A 23,516-nucleotide genomic window follows, 5' to 3' on the forward strand; every position below is an offset into this window, starting at 1 on the left:
TATCAACGCTGCYAACGCCAATGCTTGGGCTCACCGCATAACATCTAGCTCTGACCAGATCTAACACCGAATGACCAAAGCAACAGTGACGCTTCCACTCTGCATCTACCTTCCTTGTTCCTGTTAAAATTAATTGGCTTCACGATTGTACAACAGCCTGCGCAGTCTTCCTAAATCTAAACACATCGGCTCCCCTTGATTATCGTGGACACAGCGGTAGTATGATAGTGAACTCCCTTTTTAGAGCAAAAAGGCTACGAAGAGGCTTTTCAAAAGGCAGGGGGGCACATACCCATTTCCATTCTTGACTCACTCTGCTCACTGGAGTCTGCGTACAGATTTTGAAGGAGAATTATTGCTTTTAAAAGATGAAAACCTTTGGAAAAACAGTAAACATCCTACAAGGTTCTAAAACTAATCAGCTAAAATTCTGCATATACTTTACTTTTCAAACCTCTATTTTATTACTGAAAATCAAATCATTCCATTTTCACAACTATTCATTAAACATTTCAAAGTTCTACAGTCTAATGAATATTTAACAACTAAATACGATCAAAACAGAAAATGGGAAAACAGGTCGCATGGCAATGAAGATTACTTAATTTGGCCAATGAATAGTGAACCCTGCTTTCTTGGCTGAAATTAAGGCACTAAGTGGCAGTGAAAGGATAAAGGATTTTCTTTTTTGTCTACATTATCTGAAGAACAACAGGCCTATTTTTTCTTAGGACCCCAGTAGATCACATCTCCATCCTGAATGACTGGTAAGGCATTCTGCTGGCAAATTTAACGAAAATGTTCTCCTGATTAGAGCCCAATACATTCATTGTCTAAGTGTAACTAGTAGCAATACTAACTGTTAACAAACTGGAGGGAAAAAAATAGCTACAAAAACATGTTTGAAGACTTGAAAGGCACCAAGAAGAGAACAGCTCTGCAACTGCCAGTTCTGCAAACAACTATGAAAGCTGTGTTTAACACTGCATATAGTCTATTCAATCATCAATCTTTGTTGACGAAGATAAAGTGTAGTAGTACCTCATTTAAAACTCTCAGTTAATCAAGTGCTAGTTTAGTAAGAAATTTATTTTCACATATCAGAAAATAACTGCAGTGTCTAACACAACTACACTTAAAGCAAAACTAGTCTAGAATGCATTATTCTGGTTAACACTGAAGCAAACCTGTATAAACAAAAGGGTTACCTCAAGAATATATAGTTTACAATATGAAATCAACATATAAATGAATAGGATTTACTGAAAACAATGGAAAGTGTATTACAAAGATACATGAAACAATTTTAACCACAATATTTCCTCTGTGAAAAATACAACTATTAGTGAGATAAAATGTACAATTGAATTCTTTTTTTTTTTTTTTCCAAAAGAAAAAAACAGTATAAAGGAAAATATTTTTTTTCTTCAAAACAGGGAAAATAGTTAAGGTCATTGTCTTTCATTACAATATACTTTGACACAAAAAGCAGTCATAGGATTGCACCAACTCCATGTTCAGTCTCCTGAACATGACAATAGTAAAAGGAGTCCATAAAGCATCATGACATTACTGGTTTTTTGTTTTGTTTTAATCATGGCATTGTATGTATGCAGGAACTGGTCACTCCGACTCTGTTCAAGAAATGTACAATATTCTAAATTTGGTGGCCAGACATACATGAAAATTAGTTCACCCCAACGCTGACTTTTTCCTGTTGCTTAGTCAAAGATGGAAAAAATCTGTAGTGTTTTAAGTGTTATCTTTTTAGCAATAAAGAAAAACRTATACGTAGTGCATGCTTTATCATTTGTCAAAAACATTTCTGAAAATAAAACTAAGTTATCCAATAGTTTACAAAATAGAAAATAATTCTTCTGGTTAAAAATGTGGTTAGGTTTACATTTAGTTCCATCTTCAAAGGACTGATTTCCTTGGCAGCATCACTTTTCCTTAGCAAGAGCCAAGGCACAAAGTTCCAGAAAGAGAAATAAAAATGCCTATGAACAAGAATGCAGTCTGGCATTGTAAAAGAAATCAGAGCCTTTCTCTGAGCTTTCTGTTCCCTCAGGTTAGTGCCGTAGAAAAATGTGAGATTTGGGATACGATTTTGTTATGAACATTTCTGCTGGACATGATTCAAAAGTTCACCAAACTTTTCAAAAAGATCCTCCACCCATTTTATATTTTTCATGCACAGCTGCACAATCTCTTCTTGTCCTAGATCTGCACTCTTTTTCTGAACAGAAGAAATCTATTTAAAAAAGAGAAGACAGACACACATGCATACACATATACAGGTTAGACTGCCAGCATTTCAGAATTTCTGTTTTTATAATGTTCTGCAGTTAAATACCACCCTTCTGTGAAAGAAAACCTTTAAGTTCAAAAACCAAACAAATGGCATTTCTTAGYAGTGGCTCTTGCCAGAGCTCCACTCTCATGTTTTGCTACCTAGAATATTTCGACCAGACAAAAATATAAAGCAGCAGCCATTCTAATACATGGTTGATTCTAGAGCTGAGCAGTTACACAAACTAATGCAGTTTATTTAGTTTATTTTGGAATAACACTGAAGAATGCTTACCTACCAATTGATTCCTCCTGACATATTTCCTACACAAACCCCACAAGCTCCATATCTGCATGCTCTGGGGAGCAGTGCCCATCAAGGACACATCCGTGCTCAGCCTGCCCTTTTGTTTGCCATGAAGAATTTATTTACATCCAAGGAGGCCACAATCTCTACTCATTTGCCAGAAAGAAAGGAACAGTCCCTCTACTGGGACTCACTACTCTCAGTGAACTCCCCTCATGTACATAAAAATATCTCATAAAGACAGCAATACTTACCTCCTCTTTACATGTCAGGTATATGTGATATTTGTAATGATGGAGTGAGTGATACAAAGAATATAACTGTATTTTTTCTGGATCTACAGTAAATTCCTGCAAAAAAAAACAGTTATTTTTGCGTTAACACATGCGTTGTTCCAAGAAACAGACATGATGGGCATCATCTTCTGTAAATACACTTTTCAGTAACTGAGAAATGGAAGTTTCATTCAAGTAACTGCCTTGACATACTTTGGTACTGTTTAAGGTCTGTTGCATTATAATTATCCTCTTCATCTCCTCATTTCTGATATAACAGAAGGGGCTCTGCTGCTTGGTGTGCTCCAGGAGCAGGTGAGAGAGAGAGAGCTGGGGCAGAGCTCTCCTCTCCTTCCTATTCTAAGGACAAACTCAGCTCCATCTTCCTGCAAAGGCCACAAAAAAACTCCTGAATGAACATACTGGACAGATTTTGCTCTAAATGCATTAAAATAGAAGAGTTGTAGTTCAAAAACTGAAATAGGGAATAACTGTGCATTTTTTTCTCCCTGCTCCAATACAATATTTATGTTTCACAAAYGAGTTTAAGTAATGACTTAATATACTGCTTTCCATGTTGCTTTTAACATCTTTCAGTTACATCAAAAATTCAACAAAATGTTCAACAAAATTTTTACATTTTGGTATATYTGTATTTTGATGAAATAGATTAAGTAATATTTTATACAAGTGTTGTTATCCAATTAGAAGTTAGATAATGGCAGCAATAAACCTTCTGAACACTCACCTGTGCTAACTTAGTGGTTGATTTAGAAGCCCTCAGTGTTTTCTTGTTATAAGCTTTACCATTCATCTTGATCTTAGACACAGACATTCCCCCTGTTTTTGCCTTAGCATCCCGAGTGATTACTGTCAGTTCTGGAAAGTTTTCCAAAGCGTTCTTTAAACAGAGCAAATAAAGAGAAAGGATTATGAAAAAAAAATAACAACTGTCAGCCACTTTTCCTTGAGAAGTTAAAATACAGCTAATGAAACAATTTATTCCTCCATAAAGACCTGAAAAATCTTTATCCAATACCTATCAGGCAACAGTACACAGTTTGAAAGGCATGACCACCTGCTTCTGGCTGCTATAATCTTTCAACATGRAAAGATCTTTTTGCTATATCTCATACATGATCCACAATTCCTTCACTAGAACAAAAAGACAGGCTCCAGCAGGCAATTCTTATCTTTCAAAATCCCTTTTTTTTGCTTTCCACCCTGTTTCTACTCAAGAGTCTCTACAGTCTGATCACTCTGAGATGCCTAGACACTTGATTCTTATTGAGGCATGGCAAATCTGCCAATTGTTACAGGGGCTGGATGCCTAAATATCTTCATGGGTTGCATCCCAGCTTTGCTGGGACAAACCATTTTCCTTTTGCAAAATATAACATAATTGCCTCTCATCAAACACTGAAATAGAAAAGCTTGCACACAGTGAAAGAGATGGACAGTTTAAAAAAGCACTTTAAAAAARGAACTTTACAAAGTTCATTTTAAGACACGGGGGTGAGCTTCATTTTTACCAGTTTCCATTTTGCATTAAATCATTTATGTAAATCTGTTATATAAACACAACATTAACAGCTATTCTGAAATATTCTGATATGCTATATAATTTGATCCTGAAAAATAATACTGAGTTAAATGAATGTATATAACTTGGTATTATACTCCAGAATGAGGAAAAAATGACAATTTAAGAAAATATATTAATGCTACAGCTTAAGGAGTTAAATACAGACTATTGTGACAAAACAGAAAGTTGACTAAATTAATTTTTAATAAACTGCACTTGGATTGACACAGACATTTTTCTAGCACTTTATAACCCCCAGMCATTTTTCTTTTTATTAAAAAAAACCCTTACAGCTATAAAATTTACTGTACAATAAGATAGCTACATATAGTTAACAGTAACCTCATCTGGCTAACCTGTACATGTAAAATAGTCACAGCAGCTGTCTTCAAACTGGAACAAAAGTTGAACAAATTTGAATTATTTATTTTTTCTATTCACTGCAATGCCTTTGTGAATGCTATTGTGAACTCTAGTTTTGAGTATCAGGGGTTTGGCTGTTTCTGCCTTCCTCTGGCGAATTCCTATTAACCAGAACTGTTTACAGGACAGGAGTACTGACCTAAAACAGATAAATTTAAATTGTAATGAGGAGAAGAATATATTAGTGATTTCAATATCTTGGCACAAAAACCAGAAATGAGTAATAATTACTTCCAAATAAACTTAAGCAGTTGCAYCATCAGGCTTAAGCTACAGCCAAAGTAACATCTTCTCATTTTGTCAGCATAAAACTATCACCCAAACATGGGATAAACCATTGGAACCATAAAGTTACAGGCAATAAAACTGGGCAGATCACTGCTGTTTACGGGAAAACATCCCGTTTTAAATTAATTCAATGAAAAAGACTATTTTTCAATTCATCCACGCTTACAAATATACAATATTAAAAATAACCAAACTGACTGATGCTTATGAATAATTATATTTTTCAGTTACTGCTTTGGTGTCTCATTTGTGTCTAATAATTGAACTAGTCATTTGATCAAAACTGAAACAGAAACAGGCTTTCTTATACTAATAATCACACTGACCTGCATCTTCAGAAGAATCAAATGCTTCTGATGACAAAAATACGTTTCTATTTTTATTCAAAAAAATAACCTGAGCATGGTACAAATCCATTATCTTCATACTAGAAACTGAGACATAAACATCATTCTGTCCCGCAGTTTGCATCACATCCCTTACTACTTATACTTGGAATTCCATTAATTTCTTGCAGATTGTATTTGCAAATCAAGGCTTAAGCTAACTTTAGAGACATAATTCACCAACTGCCTTGCGGTGAACACACACAGCAAAGGGGTTTTTATTATTATGTTAGTTATGAACTCTACCGAACAAGCACCTGTCATTGCACACATTAGTATGACAGAAGAATTTTTCCCCCCCCCCCGTCTTTTGGGGAAAATTGAGGAAAGGTAAAATAAACTACTATTTGCTCTGTTCTGTGATTTTGCACAGAATAACTAGAATTCCAGAGATTCATATCCTACCTTAATGTGGCCTTTCTTCTCTGCACAGACAAGTATAAAAGAAGCAGCTACAGAAATAACTATAAACACAAAACTCTTACTGCAAAACAACAACAAAAAATGGAGGTTATGCAATCCTTCCTCTGAGGATCTGTATGTTTTTTGATAGTTTAAGGTCCTCCACATGCCTCCAAATTGTAAAGAGGGAGTCAACAGATTCTGTGCAAGCAGGAAAAAATTGCTTCGCTGTTGGGAAAACAGCACTAGACAATGAAAAGGTGGGCAACTGACATTTGCACATACACAGCTCCAGTAATGAATGAGAAGTGAATTAATCTTTCTCCCTCATACACTCCGTTAAAAACCAAGTAAGCTAGAATCATTTCACTGCTCAGTGGTGCTCTCATCTCCAAAGCAAAGTCACTTAGTGTCCCACATGACAATTAGGAATAGGCTGTAAAAGAAATTTTTTAAAAAGATTTCAAGATATAATGGCAGAACTGGCATGTAAGATAACCGTCTCTTTGTTCCTCTACAAGATCTCAAAAATAAGCAGACAGAACAACAGACAGACAAACAGATCTTCAAAAAGTACTGTGGATGTAAGAGGACAGAAGGACTGGTGGAAGAGCAAGTTTGATTTGATGGAAGTAATGGAGAGGTCTGCTCCAGTGCTGCTGGTCACAAAAATGTTATCATTTTGCAATGATGGATAGCTGTGGACAGCTGGTTCTCAAACATCTGTGAAATCAACCTTAGCTCACTTCACTGAGCTTTTAAAATCCATCAAGAAATTGAACTGTACAGCTGCCCAGGGATGTGTGTGGGAAAAGCACGAATTGCAGTGACTGGGCTCCCCATCACTTTCTCTCAGAGGAAAGAGAGTGAACAAATGAATTCTCTGATGATTCCGCCCTGGTTTTAAGATACTTTGATGACGTTCTCTCTACTTCACGAAAGTTCAGACAGTTGATTCTCAGCATGCTCTTCCATTGAAAAGTTTATTAAGATTTTTAAAGCAATAAAAATACTTAGCCAAAAGCTCTGAAATGACAGCAAATATTTTATTTTGGCAAACTTGAAGTTTRAAGAGTAAAAATCTTTGAAAATGAACCAGAAAGCATGGGGAATAAAAGAGATTTACCTCTGCAGAATAAACATCTCCATCATAAAATGCTCTTCAAATACTATACATAAGCACAGAATTTCTAGCACCTCCTTCTCTTTCAAGTCCACATTCACTTCTGTTCAAAATTTGCCTTCTTGGTTTTCAGTTTTGCCTGTGTGGCACGCATTCAGTGACTCGCTTTATAATGTTATTAAAACTGCAAGGAGTTAATAAATGAATACCTTGAAAGTCTGATCCAAGCGCAATTTGGAAAGCAGTCGTTTCCTATTGTCATTCAGCATGCCATCAATTTTTCTCATGTGAGGCAAAAGTAGCTCATCTAGAAGATATACAAAAAAGATTATTAAGAAACATATTTCATCAGGCTTACTCAAGACATGCCTATACCCATTAACATAAAAGAATAAAAGTAAAAAGTTATATAATTTGCTCGCAAATCCACTTTAAATACGTGAGGGAAATCTCAGCTTACTCAAATGGTTTAGATATGTGGTTTAATTGATAACTGCAATGTAGCTCCTTCTGCTTTTCTTAATTGAAAAGTAAAAAAATAAGATTTTTTTATAGAGAATAAATCCAAGRGACAACTTTAAACAGATTTCTAAGTAATCCTCTACCACACGATACAATTTGTAGTTTTGAGATGACAAGTATGTTTTTGATATTTTCTATTCCCTATGACAGAAGGGATGACCGTGCCAGCATTTACTTTCCACAATACCTTTTATTGCACAATATATCTTTGAACACAGGCTGTAGGAGGGAGTTTTTGAGTGAGCACAGTCCCTTAAATATAAAGTCAGCTTCTCTCATTTCTGCAGGACTAACACACAGGAATGAGTCCTTGAAATAATTGTGCATGCATGCACAAAGCAAAACAGAAAATTAAAGAATAGGGAGAGGCTTAGAAAATAATTTTATAAAATCCTGCAAAYGGAACGTAGTATAAAACTGCAGTGTGCAACTGCAGCTGCACAATGCAAAGTAGATAAAGCACTTCAGATGCTGGCATATAACTAGAAGTTCAGTGGGCTTCCTTTCCTACCCCCACCCCTCCTCTTTTTAAAAATATGTTTGGGTTACAAATGARTAACTTTAAAATGTGATAAAAACAGTATAAAGGCTAAACATACTGTACCATTGCTCTTTTCCAAGGCTTGCATCGTGTCTGGATCCAAGGCAATGCTAACAAGCAACTCCATATAACTCTTAAAAGTCTCTTTCATAGCTCTTGTATTCAAAAAGCGAGTAACAAAGGGAGCTGGAGGCACAAGCTCTGAAAATTAATTGCAATATATTGACTTTTCTTTCTTAAATATCCACAAGCATTTTTGTTTTTCAGAACCGAAGGCTTTCATTTTTAAAACACAAGTGACCCCTACTGGTATCCCAAGAGATTATAGCCAATTTAATCAGAAATAACACCAGACTACTCATAAACCAAACCCAGGTAAAAAAATAAATCAGATAACACGTGGTACTTTGTTGTTGTTGTTTGCCAAATTTGTATCTCCAAGCTCCCCAACTCTGTGAATGTCTTTACAGTAAATGTGCTCAGAGACTGCACTCAAACATTGGCATTTAGAGAAGCAGTGAAATAGCCAAAATTCAACCGCTTTTTCTTCCTAAGTTATGAAAAGATCAACAGCAACATCTAAATTCTGCTCATATCTGCCTGAGGACAAGCTTTGCAGGTATGTTATGCTAGATATAATGTGAATTTGCAACGGACAATTAATGAACCATTTAATCAATGAGATGTGGTGACCCTGTGTGTGCAGGGGGGTTGGACTCGACGACCTCTGAGGTCCCTTCCAACCTTAAGGATTCTATGATTCTATGATTCTATGTAACTTACTGTCAAATCAGCTTTCTGCTGTAACTGTAGCAGTTAAGAGCTGAGCAGTAAAAACATACTCCTCCCACTCTATTTTTACTAATAGACTACATTTGAGGCAACTCCATTGGATACATTAATTCTTATACAAAGAATAAGAAAAAGGTTTTGAGAAAACAACCGTGCAGAGCATTGACAGATTTTCATGCATTTTTTTTTCTAAGACCAATACAGAAAAATCTGCAAGTTCAAGCAACAGATTTTATAATACGAGATGCCAGCTGCAGTGCATCACTCACCATCCTCATCACTCTGTGCCTCAGGAGAAGAATCAGACTGGGAAGATGAAAATTCTTCTTTCCATTTTTTCCTTTTCTTTGGTGGTGGTTCAGCCTTTACCTTTGGCTGTTTAGCTTTGGGTTTCACAGAAGAGACTTTTGTTGCTGTTGGTTTTGGTGCTGGAGGATCAGGGGTTTTGTTGTTACTACTGCTAGGTTTGCAATGAATAGTCCTGCAAAATTATGAAGACTTCTATCAAAAAAGAAAATACCCCACAAGTTCTGGCTTTAATAAAAATATATACTTATTTAACCAGAAGATATTCCTTGTGGATTATAAATATTTATTTCAGTCTCCCGGGTAACTGTATGTATAGTAAGATTATGATTTTATATTTAGACAAGCATAGAAAGTCAAAATCACGTTACGAGACAAGTTTAGCACACAGAAGCTATAGGAGACTGAAGCTAATATTAAAACTTAGTATTTAATGAAAAAATAGGCTTAAGGGAAAAGAGAGAGAGAGAGAGAGAGAGAGAGAGAGAGAGAGAGAGAGAGAGACACCTAGCTTTAAGAGGAATTAGGAAATTTTTGAAAGATGTCTTGCATGTCTTATTTATTAAACATTATCAAACAATACAGTAAAATGAAAATTAAACTGAAATAGAATACCTTGCTGACTGTACAGGCTTGCTTCGTGGTTTCTTTGAACATACTCTGACATATTCCTTTTTATTTGCATTTTCAATGAACTTCACATACACCCGTTTGTATTTTGTTTTTGCATCACCAAAATACCCAAGATACTGTGAAGAGATAAAACAAATGATATAAATACATGCGTTTCTAGTAAGTAAAATGATTCGGCTTAACAATTACAAATTCAAATAACAAAGAAACAAGCAATTTAAAAACTGTCTGTTTCTATACCAATCTGAAGCATCCTACAGCAGTTATAATTTAAGAGGAATTCTCTATTTCCAAATAATATTTCAAACAAGAAAATAAGGCAAGAGACATTTTAGGCTTCTTTTCCTCCTATTTTTAAATCTCCTCATGGGCTATCCCAACAGGATTATCTGCTGGCAAAGGGCTGCTTGTTTAAATTCTGTCCTATCTGTATCCTTTCCATCGTCAAAAACATTTGGCTCACGAGTCCGCTTCCACTGACTTTATTTCGGTTGCGAAATTTCGTTCCATTACCCGGCCTGAATGATATCAAAGAACCCATGCTGGAAAGCAAGAATTTGCTCTTGAATATATTAGAAAGAATTCAGAGCAGAAGATCACGAGAACTTTTTGCAAAGCAGCTTGCTAAGRACATACACCAGCATCACATTTTATTCTTTCCCACGTTTCCATTTAGGAAATCAGTTCCTCTGAGGGCTCATAAGGTATTTCTGTACTCACACTGTTAGTAGCAGCAAATTCCCTCTGTCCGTCTCGCACTTCAGGAACAAACTTTTGCAACAAAGCCTTCTGCACTTTCCAAATAGCTGGAGGCTCTTTTCCTGTTTGTAATGCAATCTGTAAGGAGGAAAAAAAAAAAAAAAAAAAGATAGCTAAAAGTGGTGCTGTTTTTCTTCCAGAAGTGTACTTGTGCACTGCAAGTTTTGAGCAAATCATCCATGAATTAAATGAAAATAATTCAAATTTAAACTCCTTTATTATGATGTGTCATTTATTTTAGGATAGTAAGACATGAACTACTATAAGCATAACAATCTAAAACTTTACCTTCCAAAGGGGTGAAGATGTACCATCCAGCTTCATCTATGCTGTGATGTTTTAACTAGTGTATCATATGCAACTGAGTCATAGAAATACCTACTTACAAATACAATATGACATTTTACTTTTTTTAAAAAATGCTTTGCTCTATGAAATAATTTAAAAATAAAAATGTAATAATTACTCCAAGCAGCAGAAAAGGCTTGCAAGTTTCTACAGAACTTCTGCAGAAGCAGAAATCCATAGTTACCTATGACATTACAGCATGATGCTTGCAGTAATGTGAAAATAGGTATTTCAGTTGAAACTAGTGAACTAGATAGGGGTTGTATTTTCAGTTCAGCATTAAGACATTAAAACAAAAAAGTTTGAAGTCTTTCCTTCACATAGTTTGAGAAATTATGTTAGGAATATATTTGTAATTAGAGCCATGAATGACTTGTTATATKAACTGTACACTTAAACTATTAGCTCAAAAATATATTTTTGAGCACAATTAAGGACAGATATATTTTCAAAAGGCTGTTTAAATAAAGAAATAAATGCCACAAATATTACTATTCAAAATAAACTTCAATAATTTTACAAGTGACACAAGAAAATATCTTAACATTGGTATCACTTGTCTTAGGTGATAAAGTTAMATTAATTTAAAAATTCAGCTCAGGAGGATAAGCAGGTAATCGAAAGTATCAGAAACTAATGACAACAACATTGCCAACTATGATGGCAAGGAAAGGAAAGCTAAACAGGTGCTGGAATTTAAGATGGAGAAACAACAAAAAATAACAACCAGAGACAATAAGCAACATTTCCATAAAGTCATGTTAAGGGCTGTACTGGTTGCATGTGGAAGCCCTTTCTTGCTGGAAAGCAAACTGAACTCCTTACAGAAAAGGCAATTCCAAGGATGTTTGAAAAAGCCTGAGTCATTTCTTCAGCACCTTATTCTTGAAAGCCCACTATTTTCAGATAAATACATTAGTCTGAACAGTCCTTGAAAAAAAAATGTTTTTCAACATAAAAAAAAGCTTAATCGTGGCATGGCTTTGGTCAAACATTTTGATAATTTTAAAGACTAACAGAGGCTACCAGAGATTTATTCTATTATGTATGCAATAGCAAGACGTTTTACATGCATACAAAACATACTCGGTACCCACGCTAGGAGGACACCTTGAAGACATCTTAACAGCAACTAGAAAATATCAGAATACAGCAGAAAATTAWGATGCAGCCTTTCCCCTTTTTCTAGTTTACTGAAGTTAAATTCCCTTGTAGTTTTTTTGTTTCTTTGCTTGTTTTCTATTTTTAATATTTTTTCTTTACTCACAGAAAGTATTTGGATTACCTTTAGTGTATCTATATCTTCAATCTTCACTACAAATTCATCACGTTCTCTGTACATGCCCTCTCCTCCACTGTCCGTATTCTCCTCATCAGTACATCCTTCTATTGCAACAGTTGCCTGCATTTTTGCTAACTGGTCTGAAGACACAGCATCCTGTGGAGCTACTTTTAGGGGATCAGCTGAACTCATTTTCTCCTGCACATTGACTACAGGAGCAGTTGTCTGTGGAGGTTCCTGCTTTATTACAGCAGTAGTGGCAGCAGCAGTGGCAGTAAYTGCCACTTTTTCAGCTTCTGAAGCAGAAAAACAAGTTTTAGTTACACAAATAATGAAGAATCAGCAACATAAGGGATTTCTTTTTCTTTTCTGTTACAATACACACAAAAACAACTACCCTAGAAAAAAATAGAAGTTAAAATAGGAGCATTAATTTGGCCATAACTAAACCACTAACAAACTATTTCATCTGTTTGTATAAAGCTATTGCACCTGTTAACATCTAGAAATAATAATAATTGATGACTCAGAAAATTTGATAGTTACAGAAAAAAGGAAATATTATATGTGATTAAGTAAATACAACAGCAAAGAAGTTACAATGAGGAATCTTCCCATCTGCTCATGAGGTTTTTTAAACTAGATTAAGAGAAATACAAATGAAATATGAAAACATCACTGTACAGTTTTTGGACATTTATTGCTTATATCTTGCAACAGGGAAACTGGAAGTTCTGGATTAAAATTTTTGCAACATTCTGATGATTTAATACTAACAACATAACGAGCAATAACAACTGAAGATACAAAACAGAGAATGGAAAAAATATTCTTCTCTATGTCATGTAGCCCATGGAAACAACTTTKCAAAATGATCAGTTCTTTCTCCCTGAAAAAAAAACAGACCCCTTTTTGATATTACCACAAATTCTTTGCACATAATTTTAACATTGGCTTGCTAACCCAAGGGAAAAAAAGAATTATAAGCCATAGTGTAGATACAATTATTACTTAAGAAATATTCTTTAAAGTTAACAACTTTATTAAGATTTTTATACTGTTATTATTGACTTCTCTTGGAAGATACAAAAGACATCACTTAAGTATATAGGTTTTRTACTGTAATGTTAATATATCAGGTACGTGAAAAGTCATGTAAACAATTCAGTAAAATTGCTGAGTCATTAAATATTTTCTTCTGGATATATTTTATCACATTACTACAAACATATTAACTTGACCAGTGAATGCTTTGATGGTTTTAATTAGATAAAACATTATTAGTTTCACGTGTACATTTAAATTCTCCAGAACAACATTTAAATGTGGATATGCTACTGTAGTATTACTAAAAAAGGAATGTCTTCTATATTCGTCTTCCTGCATTTATATGTAAAAACAGGCAAAACAGGGAATTAATAGCAGCTCTACAGAACCAGTCTGTACCACAAAGCATAGATGTAATAGAACTGAAAACAAAAAAAAAAACAGGCATGTGGAAGGCTAAGCACGGCTGTCATCAACAAATGGGGTTGCCTCAGCTTTTCCTCTTTTTGTGACAATGTATTAAGAGAAGCTACAATGCAGACAGTTAATAATCCTGAAATTGAAGTCTGAAGATTCTCATCTTGGACAAGTTCACTCATTCAGTTTATAAGTGTAAAAACTGTTTTCACAAACATGCTCAGCACAGCTACATCATCAACAGAATGCACACAAGTAACTTGGAACTCAGTCTTTGCTGATGGCAATTCCCAACGTCTCTTCTTGCTAGGATTTAAAACCACTAGATACGATATAATCGTTTGTTGAGGTGTACAGACAAAAAAAACRTATTTAGCATTTTAGGCTAGGGAAGCAAAGTGGCATTATTCTCCTTTGGAGCTAAACTATTTTTTAGCATTAAAATTGTCCTAGCYAAAGAGCGTATAAAAGTCTGTCTACAAATTTTTTAATTGTGGAAAATGCTTGTTTAATTCATATGTAGCACGTTCAAATAATACTCTTAAGCTTATGCCCTAATAACAGTGTTTAAAAACAAACGATGAAAACTTTTATTTGAATTTAAACCAGTAAATATTATTCCCCATTTCCCAYTGGCCATAGAAATCTCCTTCAATGTACACCACTGTAATAACTATTTTACCTGATTTATTCTTTCTGTCAGAAGTGTCATCCAGAGCTGACAATGCAGTGGAGATGCTCTTCTGAAGATCATGGTTGCCTCCCACAGAATCATCCTCATCAGAAGAAAATGAAGGCAACGCTTCTAAATTTTTCTTAAGTTCTTCATCAGCTTTTTTGGTTGGACTTTCTCCACTAACCTCTGCAGCTGCAGGGGCTGCTGGTGGCGGAGGCTTTGCAGGCGATTGCAGGCAAGGGGCACGAACCATCTGGGTAACTGGCCGCCTAGTCCGGTTTGGCATTCGCACAGTTGGAGCTGAAAACTGTTGCCTAGGCCCYGACTTTAGAAAGTCTAAAAAAGAAGCAATAAACCCTGTTTTGACTTCAGGTTGCTTTTCTTCAACTTCTTTGATTTTCTGCCGCATTCTTTCTTGATGCTGGTAAGAATCATAACTTTCAGAAACAGGAGAAGAGTATGTCAAACAGGAATCATTTCCTCTTGAATTTTGACGTTTACATTGCCCACTTCTTTTAATCTGTTTCTGAGCTGCACTGTCATCCTCTGCACCATTTTTGCTTTGGCTTTTCCCTTTGCTCTTTTTCTTCTGAAGGTTCCCTGAAGTTAAATCTTGGCATTCTTCTTCAGGGCGGCTAACGGTTCCCTCTCCACCCTGGGGCACAGCTGTTTGCTGCAATGGACCTTTTGACTGGTTAGCTGCTACTGTTCCATCATCACAACCCATACTGAAATCATTCTCAGATGTAGCACTTTCTTCACTTAGACTTTTACCACTTGAAACAAATTCTGTCTCTCTTGCATGCAGTGTACCATCAACAGGAACATCGGTGTCTTCTTCAGATTCATGGCTGATGCCAGATTGTTTCTTAACTGAAGCAATCCCTGGTTCTTGTTCCTCTTGACCATGGCCAAGGGTGGGAGAGGTCATTCTAGATAGCACGTTTTGATCAGCCTCAATATGGTGTTGATCAAGGTTCACAGTTTTTGTCTGTATTGCTGACACAGGGGTAAGGTTTATAGTAATTTGGCCTCCATTCAGCGAAATATTGTTTATGCTTGGTGGCTTTCCAACTACAGTAGGTGAGGCACTGAAACCAGAAGACACGTGTCTTACATCCATTGATCGAAACTGTGTTTTAGAATCCTCGCTATTTTCAACAGACTGGATTTCTCCTTCGTTAGATGCCGATTTGGCAAAGTCAGATGGAGTCACTCCACAGGCTGCTGCTGTTGCTGCTAAAATRTCATCTACATTTGACAATATATTCCTCTCATCACTGAGAAGCATAGTTTCTGGGAAACATATTGAGCTAAGAGAAACAAATTGATTTTTCGAATCATGTTGATTTGTTTGAGTAAAATGATCTTTTGTTGTCAAATGTTGCTGTAGTTGTTTTGAAGACTCAGCAATGTCCATTTTCATTACTTCCGAATTCGGAGTGAGAAGTTGTTGCTGAGGAAGGCCCCCGTTACTTTGAATAATATGCCCATCCATTTGAAGGAATGGATGTGTGACCTGCTGAGGACTCTGTATTCTTTGCACTTGTGGTAATACCTTTGCTTGTCCTAAACCTGACTGCAGAATTGACTGATGAAGAATCTGTAAGTCACAAGCAGACTCCAGAAGCACCTGCGCACTAGGCAAACACTGCTGATGTCTTAATGCATGGGGCTGAACCTGTGGTGATGTGCTAATGACTTGGCCTTGCTGCTCTTGAGCTTTACTTTCATGTACCTTAAGCAGGAGCGAGTGTTGCTGGTTTAGTTCTTTGGCACCCACACTGACTTGAGCCGTTTGCATCAGATTAGTTGTCTTTTTTATATCATGGCTTATACTACTGATATGGCCAATATGTTGGGAAAGCTGTTCCACAGAATTAACCATTCTTTCATCTTTTTTTGCTCCTTGAAGACCAAGTCCAACAACTTGATCTTCAAGGCGAGAGTTACTTCTGATTACRCTTTGAGCGTATCTGTCATCTGCTTTTGAGACTCTGTAGGATGCATCCTGAGCACTGATTTCATCATCCGTTAGCCTTTGGGTGGAAGATTCAAGAGCAGCTTGCTGCTGTAACGCCTGCATATCCTGCATTGATAAATCTTCTTCTTGCTTTGATGAAGCATACAAATTAGAGTCAGACTTCCTTTTAACATAGGATTTTATTTCTGAGGAAGGCCTATTGTTCTGCAGTGTCTGTGAATGAGCTGGGGATGCAAAAGGAGATGGCAGATATTTTTGAGACTGTGGAGAGGAAGATTCTTGTGTCTGAGAGTTCTGAGAAGAATGCAAAGAAATAAAGTTCTGATTAGGACTTGAGACCGGAAGAGTTTGTATCCGAGGAGAGGCAGAAAAGGGGAGAGAAGGTGATGTTAGTGTTAAAGACTGCCCTGAAGAATAGCTTTCTGAAGGACTAACAGCTGATAAAACTTGTGACTGAGATGAAAAACTAACTTGGGATTGGCTAACTGGAGATAAACCCTGAGAGTGATTAGAAGAATAGCTCTGAGATTGGCTGACTGAAGAAAGTTCCCTTGTTTGCCCAGAATAGTTCTCATTTGGAACCGAAGTCAGTACCTGTTGATCTGAGGAATAACTTAGCGTTTGACTGTCAGAAGTAATAGTTTGTGATTGCCCAGAAAAAGTCAATGTTTTATACAACGAGGGCAGCTTCTCAACCTTGCTAGATGAGAAATCCTGCGAGGGACTGACAGGTGGCATGTTCTGGGATGAAACATAGTTTTGGGATTGGCTGACAGACAAGAGGCTGGGGAGCTGTGCTGTAGAATAGATCTGTGCTTGGCCTGTAATTACAGAGCTCTGGTTTTGTGCAGTTTTGGGATAGCTTTGCGTCTGCACAGTGAGAGCTACACTTTGAGGTTTGGGGGTCTTTGTTGACCTTGGAGGCTGCTTTGTGGAACAGTTTTTCACTTTTGCTGTGGAAGCAGATGGAAAACCGGGTGATGGAATTGCAGACGTGTAGGACTGAGCAAGTTCCACTGTGACTTGAGAAGTCTTCTGCTGTGGTCCTCCATTGCTCACCTGAGTAACATCTCCAACTGGACTACAGGGTAACGCCGAGTGCCTAGACGTATCCTGAAAATTAACTCCGCTCGTACTCGTTAAATAGCTGTGTAAGGAATGCTGTGAAACAGTCAGTTGAGCCTGAACAGACTGAGTACTTGAAGGCCGCTGATGGTGTTTAATAACACTACATTCTCTCTGAAGTGCTCTGTCAATAGAAGCAGTGGAACCAGTGAAGACAGACGTGCTGTAAGCCTGAGAAACCTGCTGAGCTCCTCCGAGGGTTGAAGGTAACAAACTAAACTGAGGTTGCAAAAGGTGAGGTGCAGATTCTTGAGCAGAACGGTATGTGGATGACTGAGGGGGTACACTGGTACTTAAAACAGAACTGCCCAGGCGCTCAAATGTCAATGCAGTTGGAACAGTACCTTGTGATGTTTTAATTTGTAATAAGGGATCATGGGTAGTTAAGATACCATTCGATGTAGCACTGAAAGTAGTATCTTGAAGAGTAAAAGATGGACTAGTAGCAAAGTTTCTACTGCTGAAAGTGTTGGGATGTTGATAAGCTGATAAAGCAGATGTTGGTGGAAATGTTCCAGAGGTTGGCAACGCTCCAGTAACAAATAGCTCTGTGGCTGTTGAGGAATGCATACCTGGAAAACAAAAACAAAAACAGAACAAAAAAGGGAAAAAGAACATAATAAAGCTTTACAAGCTTAACATTGCATTTCTTTACCTCATTTTATTGTAAGGTCTTGCAACATTTACAAATATTAGCTTCTTTTGAATCACTATGCAACATAAAAATACTCAGAAGCACTTGGTGCAACTTTCAAATTCTGAACTCTATACCTGCATTGAATTGTCAAGGGAAAAAAAAACACCACCTAAGACACAAAGTTTGAATGAAAATTGTACAAGAATAATTCTACTTTGAAACTGAAAGCTGTCTATTTGTTCTTATTTCAGTTCATACTGAGGATAACTAAAGAAAATATCAATTTTCCTTCAAATATACAGCAAAAATTACCCATACCCATTGCAATAGTTAACAAGCGAATTCATCGCAAGCAATTCTCCTTACAAATAATTCACTTGACGTGAAACAGCACTCAAGAGCTTACAGTGAAACAGCTAACAGTCTATATGCTTTGCAACCATATTTTTTGATGGTRGACATATATGATTTATATGTTCTCTAAAGTGAAATACATACCTAGTTACCACCAATACACAGCATGATAATGACTATCCAACTGAAATGTATAAAATGGCTTATTATGTAGTATGTAGAAAATGTAGTATGTATTATGTAGAAAATGTAGTACTTCAGCTAGAAAAACAAGAATTTTTCTCACTGCAAGATGGGAGCTACAGCAGTAATCTGCTTCTTGGGTCCTTGGGTTCTAGTCAAGTTTTTGAACTATTTCTAAAGAGACTACAAAATAAAATGAGACAAGCAATCCTATTCTCAGACTGCAAAAACGCCAGGATATTTTTCACAAGTCACCAATGAAGTCCATGTTTAATACACTTATTTTCCTAATAATGAAATACATAAATAAAAGCTATGATGGATACYGAGGTTCTCTTTTACTAATTTCTATCACAAAAACAAAGGTAAGGACATCCAGATGCTCAACAGAAAGGATCTAAGAGACAGAGCAATTTATTTCTAACTGTAGATATTCAGCAGTTCTCATTTCACATGTAGCTTTTCCTTCCTTCCTAAAAATTAAAACCCTGCTTCCTATGCATGGAAGCTCTTACACCAGACAAGTGGGGAGCCAGTTACAGAAGCAGTGCTGTGGTAGAACTAGTGTTTTTTCACTTGATTTTTGAAGAGCAGTAGACTAGAGATACAGTGAAGATACGTGCACTGTCTCCCTACTAACCTAAGAAAGCAGAACACAGCAAGCACATCCCACACACGTGAGGAAGACTTGATAGGGGAACGGAACAACTATGCTTTTCCTCTTTTTCCCACAAAGCTGGCAGTTGTAGRGTCCAGACAAAGTATACAGTCTTTAAGGGAGATCATGGTGAAGAGAGAAGGTTGAGCATTTGTTTATTCTTTTCAAAAGAACTTCTAGGAGACAAAGCTCCTAAAAGATACTTGGGAGCACTGACAGATACAAAAGGAGCAAAAGCATGGAAGGAAAAGAGAAAGCTTAGAGTAAAACTGAAAATGGGCTTGTAGAGGAGTTTTTAGTTATGGGTATTGAGTCAGTCACTGATTTCAACATCAAACAAAACCCATCATGTCTTTCCCATTCTTCACAATTCACTGCTATAGACAGGCTTCAAGGAAGAAAATACTATGAGGAAGACAGGAAACAGGATTTTTGCCCAACTGACAACCTGATGTGAGGACAGGTCATTATAACTTTTAAACACCACTAGTTATTAAGATTTAAACAGATTAACAGTGCCTTCATCTGTGCTCCCATGTATCTGCTCTTCTATTGACTTACATTGTCTATGTTGAATGAAAAGCAGGTGCCTTTCCACATCCTTTTCAGTTTTTTAAAAGCTTTTGGAGTTGATCTTCATGGAACACAGCTTCAAATTACATTTAACAGTAAGTGCAAGCTGTCAACAAGAGGACTGTCCAACTCTTTGCCCTTTATATCTTATGTCTCCTTCACTCAATCAGAACTACTGATCACTTAGCTGCATTGAAAGAGCATCTTGCTAGTACACTGGAAACTATCCCATCAAAGAAAGAAAAACTATGACAGTGATTCGAACCTCAAAATTAAAGGTTTGCTAGAACCTCAAAGTAAGTCTACCTTAATACGTTTATAGTAGTCTACCTTAATATGTTTATGATGTTAGTGACACTAATTCCAAATAGAAGAGAGAATAAGTTTGGCTCATTAGACAAAATATCTTACACTTCTAAATCCCTTCTAATTCTAAACAATTAGAATTGCTGCTCTGAGGTTACTAATATTTCACCGATTCTCAAATTTTAAATATTAAGGTGGAAAAGATATGCAGCTTCTTCAGTTAGTTAGGATATTTTTTTATCATACATCTCCCCAAGCATTCAATATAACCATGATAATTTTATTTTAATTTTTCACCTGTCTGCCAGGAAGGAGCCCTGAATTGTGGTAAAAGGGTAGATCCTGTAGAGGCTGCCTGAGCAGTTCGAGACTCGATTGCAGAAAGAAAATTCATAACTGAAGTTTCCTTAGTGTTACTTCCAGCACTGTGCATACTGCTATCAAATATTCCCGAAAGACCTGGATGGGAGCAGAGCAAGGGGACAAAAGAAACAATTCAGATGAACTTACTATAAAGAGTCCAATCAAATAAGAAGGACATACATTTATAATCCACTAAAAATAACCTATGAAACATGAGCAATACTATTAAACTACAGCAACTTTTCAACGCTCTAGCAGTTTTACCAGTACAACCTCTCCCTTCATCTGAGCATTCTCCCAGTTCCACTTTTTACATGATTTACTCAATACAGAAATCCTTCAAAAATATGTCCGACTTCTTTGTATCAACCTTTTCCCCTTGTCAGGAAACTTGTAACAATTTCAATTTCTCTGTAGGACTGAGAGCGACACAAATAAAGAAATTTTGGTTGCATTTCCTGCCTCAACAACTATAGCTCATTGCCTTTCAAGGGCAGGGGGCTAGATGGAAACCAGGGGTTAGATCACACAGTTTGAGAAACAGAGTTCACGTCAGGCCTGTAGGGTCTGCGCTTTGAAATATCCTCTGCAATTTTTTCTTAGTCTTTATCAAGAACCTGGCCAAGGCACCACAGACACTTTCCAGCACATGACCTCAAGTATCTTTCCCTTGGAAACTGCACTGCAAAATSAGGGGGAAGAGGTCATGCCCTGCCTTGTGCTGACATGGAGAAAGGATATCACCAGGATCACGGACGGATCCTGTTGTAGATGAAACATAGCTTAACGTGCTACTACATTGTAAATAAATTTTAACTTCCCCTGCAGCGCTACAGCTTGGGTTGTACATGTAAGTACTAGCAACAGTGTGTTCCAACTTGTATTACTGTTTCTATCTGCTTCAGACTAAAGGAACTGGCACAATTTCAGCAGCGAGCTTTGAGACATAGTTAACGTTTGGCCCTCATGCACAGGACAAAAGCTGAAGAGCTGTTTTTCAAAGAAAAATATGCAGGAGTTTCTTTAAAAGCAAGCAATTATTTATAAAGCTAAAGGAGTATTTATAAAATGCTCCTTTATATCTTCCTTTTATAACATGCATTATGATGATATTTTGACAAAAGTTAGTAACTGTTATTCCACCACWACAAACTCAGCTTTCTTAATAGTATTTGCCCTCACCTGTATAACAGACTCCCTCAAACTACAAAATTAATTAAGATTATGTAACAGTTTTTTTACTTCAGCTATTTAAGCTGAAGTCTCGTGATATGGCCAGTTACCAGTAGGATGGTGTGCAGTAGAGTATCCAGGAAGCTGATGAGAAGCTGTGTATGTCTGTCTGTGAAGAAGTTCTGTTTCTGAATGTGATGGATGTCCTCCTCCATAGCTTAAGCTAAGGAAAAAATTAAACATTATGAACAAAATCATACAGCTGGAGAAACAAGGTACAACTATGAAACCCTGACTGCAATCCAAAAATTTGGAAAGAAAAAAAAATCTCAAGATCTGACACATACGATTGTGCCAGGACATAACTAAAATAGTGAAGAGAAACAAAACAAAAACAAACAACCACAAAAGAAGAAACCTGACGTGCCGAAGTTCCACACAGAAATTTCTCCAGAAGAGCAGTTCAAAAAAGTGAACAGCTTTTCCTTAGTTCAACAACTATTACAAACACTAAAACAATATATGGACACACTCTGTAATGTTCTACCCATTTAATATCTAGATAAACAGATGCCCATTCAAACATTTCAAATTCTGACTCCTTTTTAAACTTATAGGACCACATTTAATAAAAAGTCTGGAATGAATAGAAAGCCTCAGAAACACAGTGTGTTTTAAAAATCTTGTTCATTTCTGTATGTTTATAACAAAATAAATGAGAACAACAGCCCTCATACTGACAAATCTCATTCTTCAGGCCCTCTTGCATTAAACGCACATTAATGATCTAATGTTTTTATTTAGAGTTATGAAAGAGTCATCTATTTTTAACATGACGGTTTAATCAGGCTTAATGAAAGCAAACTGAAGATGTGGCCTTGTGTATGCATCCATGCAAAAGCAAAAATGTAGAAAATAAAAGAAATGCAAAATTTTATATCAAACAACATGAAGAACCAGGGACAAAGGTGCAAATGTTTTCCAACTTGAAATACAGAAAAGTGTCTGGGAACAGATGCAAGACTGCTTTAAGTTCAAAACTCAATTGTAAGCAGATGTAAAAAGAAAACAACACCTCCCTCCCACCAAAGAGGGGGGAAAAGAGAGAGAGAAAAAAAAAAAAAAAACCAAAAAAAACCCCACCAAACTCCACCAAACACACTGCTCTGCTCTCCCTGCTGCGAGGGAGACTCCACGTACCCTCCGTGATCCCCTGGGATGAGGGGGCAGTCACTCGGCATAAGGGAAAAACGGAACTTTCGATGCCAGGAATCATGACATCATGGGAAACTTGAATAGAAGTAGCCAAATAATAATAAAAAAATGGCAACACTACTGCATGTGCTTCCTTTTCATTAAGATGACAAGAGTAGGCAGAGCAGATCCGATGAGCCATTACGAGTGCTGCAACCTCCGTACTTGCCTGTAAGGGACACTGCTTTTAGACTTGCAGATAAATTCCTGCACCCAAGATCTATCAGCAGTCTATGTATTCTCCACTTCACCTAGAGCACTGGAGTGCTCACAGAGTCAGCACGTCACACTGAGAAAGGCATTATAATTCTTTTATAAAAACAAACACACAAAAAATCACATTGCATTTATCAGTTGCACTCATACCTAGCACCTTTAAAAACTACTCACAGTAACAGCTACCTCTAAGAGAATCACCAGATCTCAATTCAGTGTGGGTATACCTACGTGCTTGCCTTATTGAGCATAAATAAGTATAGATCTGAGTATATAATTTTGTGTG

The 23,516-nt window shown here is 36.6% G+C and overlaps 1 protein-coding gene across 2 annotated transcripts; it reads right to left on the reverse strand.

Moving 5' to 3' along the window:
* Positions 1-1,455: 1,455 nt before the first annotated feature.
* QSER1 (glutamine and serine rich 1) lies at positions 1,456-22,975 on the reverse strand. 2 transcript variants are annotated; one of them, XM_026041201.1, is made up of 13 exons: positions 22,961-22,975; positions 21,871-21,983; positions 20,522-20,683; positions 14,411-18,085; positions 12,268-12,560; positions 10,596-10,712; positions 9,858-9,991; positions 9,206-9,417; positions 8,208-8,345; positions 7,291-7,388; positions 3,623-3,775; positions 2,854-2,949; positions 1,488-2,254 (listed from the first exon to the last, which is right to left on the reverse strand). In XM_026041201.1, exons 3-13 carry the CDS (start codon positions 20,655-20,657, stop codon positions 2,114-2,116), a joined length of 5,193 nt encoding a protein of 1,730 aa, XP_025896986.1. In that variant the 5' UTR covers positions 20,658-20,683; positions 21,871-21,983; positions 22,961-22,975; the 3' UTR covers positions 1,488-2,113. The 2 variants fall into 2 exon arrangements, with proteins under 2 accessions (XP_025896985.1, XP_025896986.1); XM_026041200.1 differs by lacking the exon at positions 22,961-22,975 and having other exon boundaries at positions 1,456-2,254; positions 8,208-8,330; positions 21,871-21,953.
* Positions 22,976-23,516: the final 541 nt, after the last annotated feature.

This window comes from Nothoprocta perdicaria, unplaced genomic scaffold (genome assembly GCF_003342845.1).
Source record: "Nothoprocta perdicaria isolate Ctin4 unplaced genomic scaffold, notPer1 scaffold_28, whole genome shotgun sequence".
NCBI classification, from domain to species: Eukaryota; Metazoa; Chordata; class Aves; order Tinamiformes; family Tinamidae; genus Nothoprocta; species Nothoprocta perdicaria.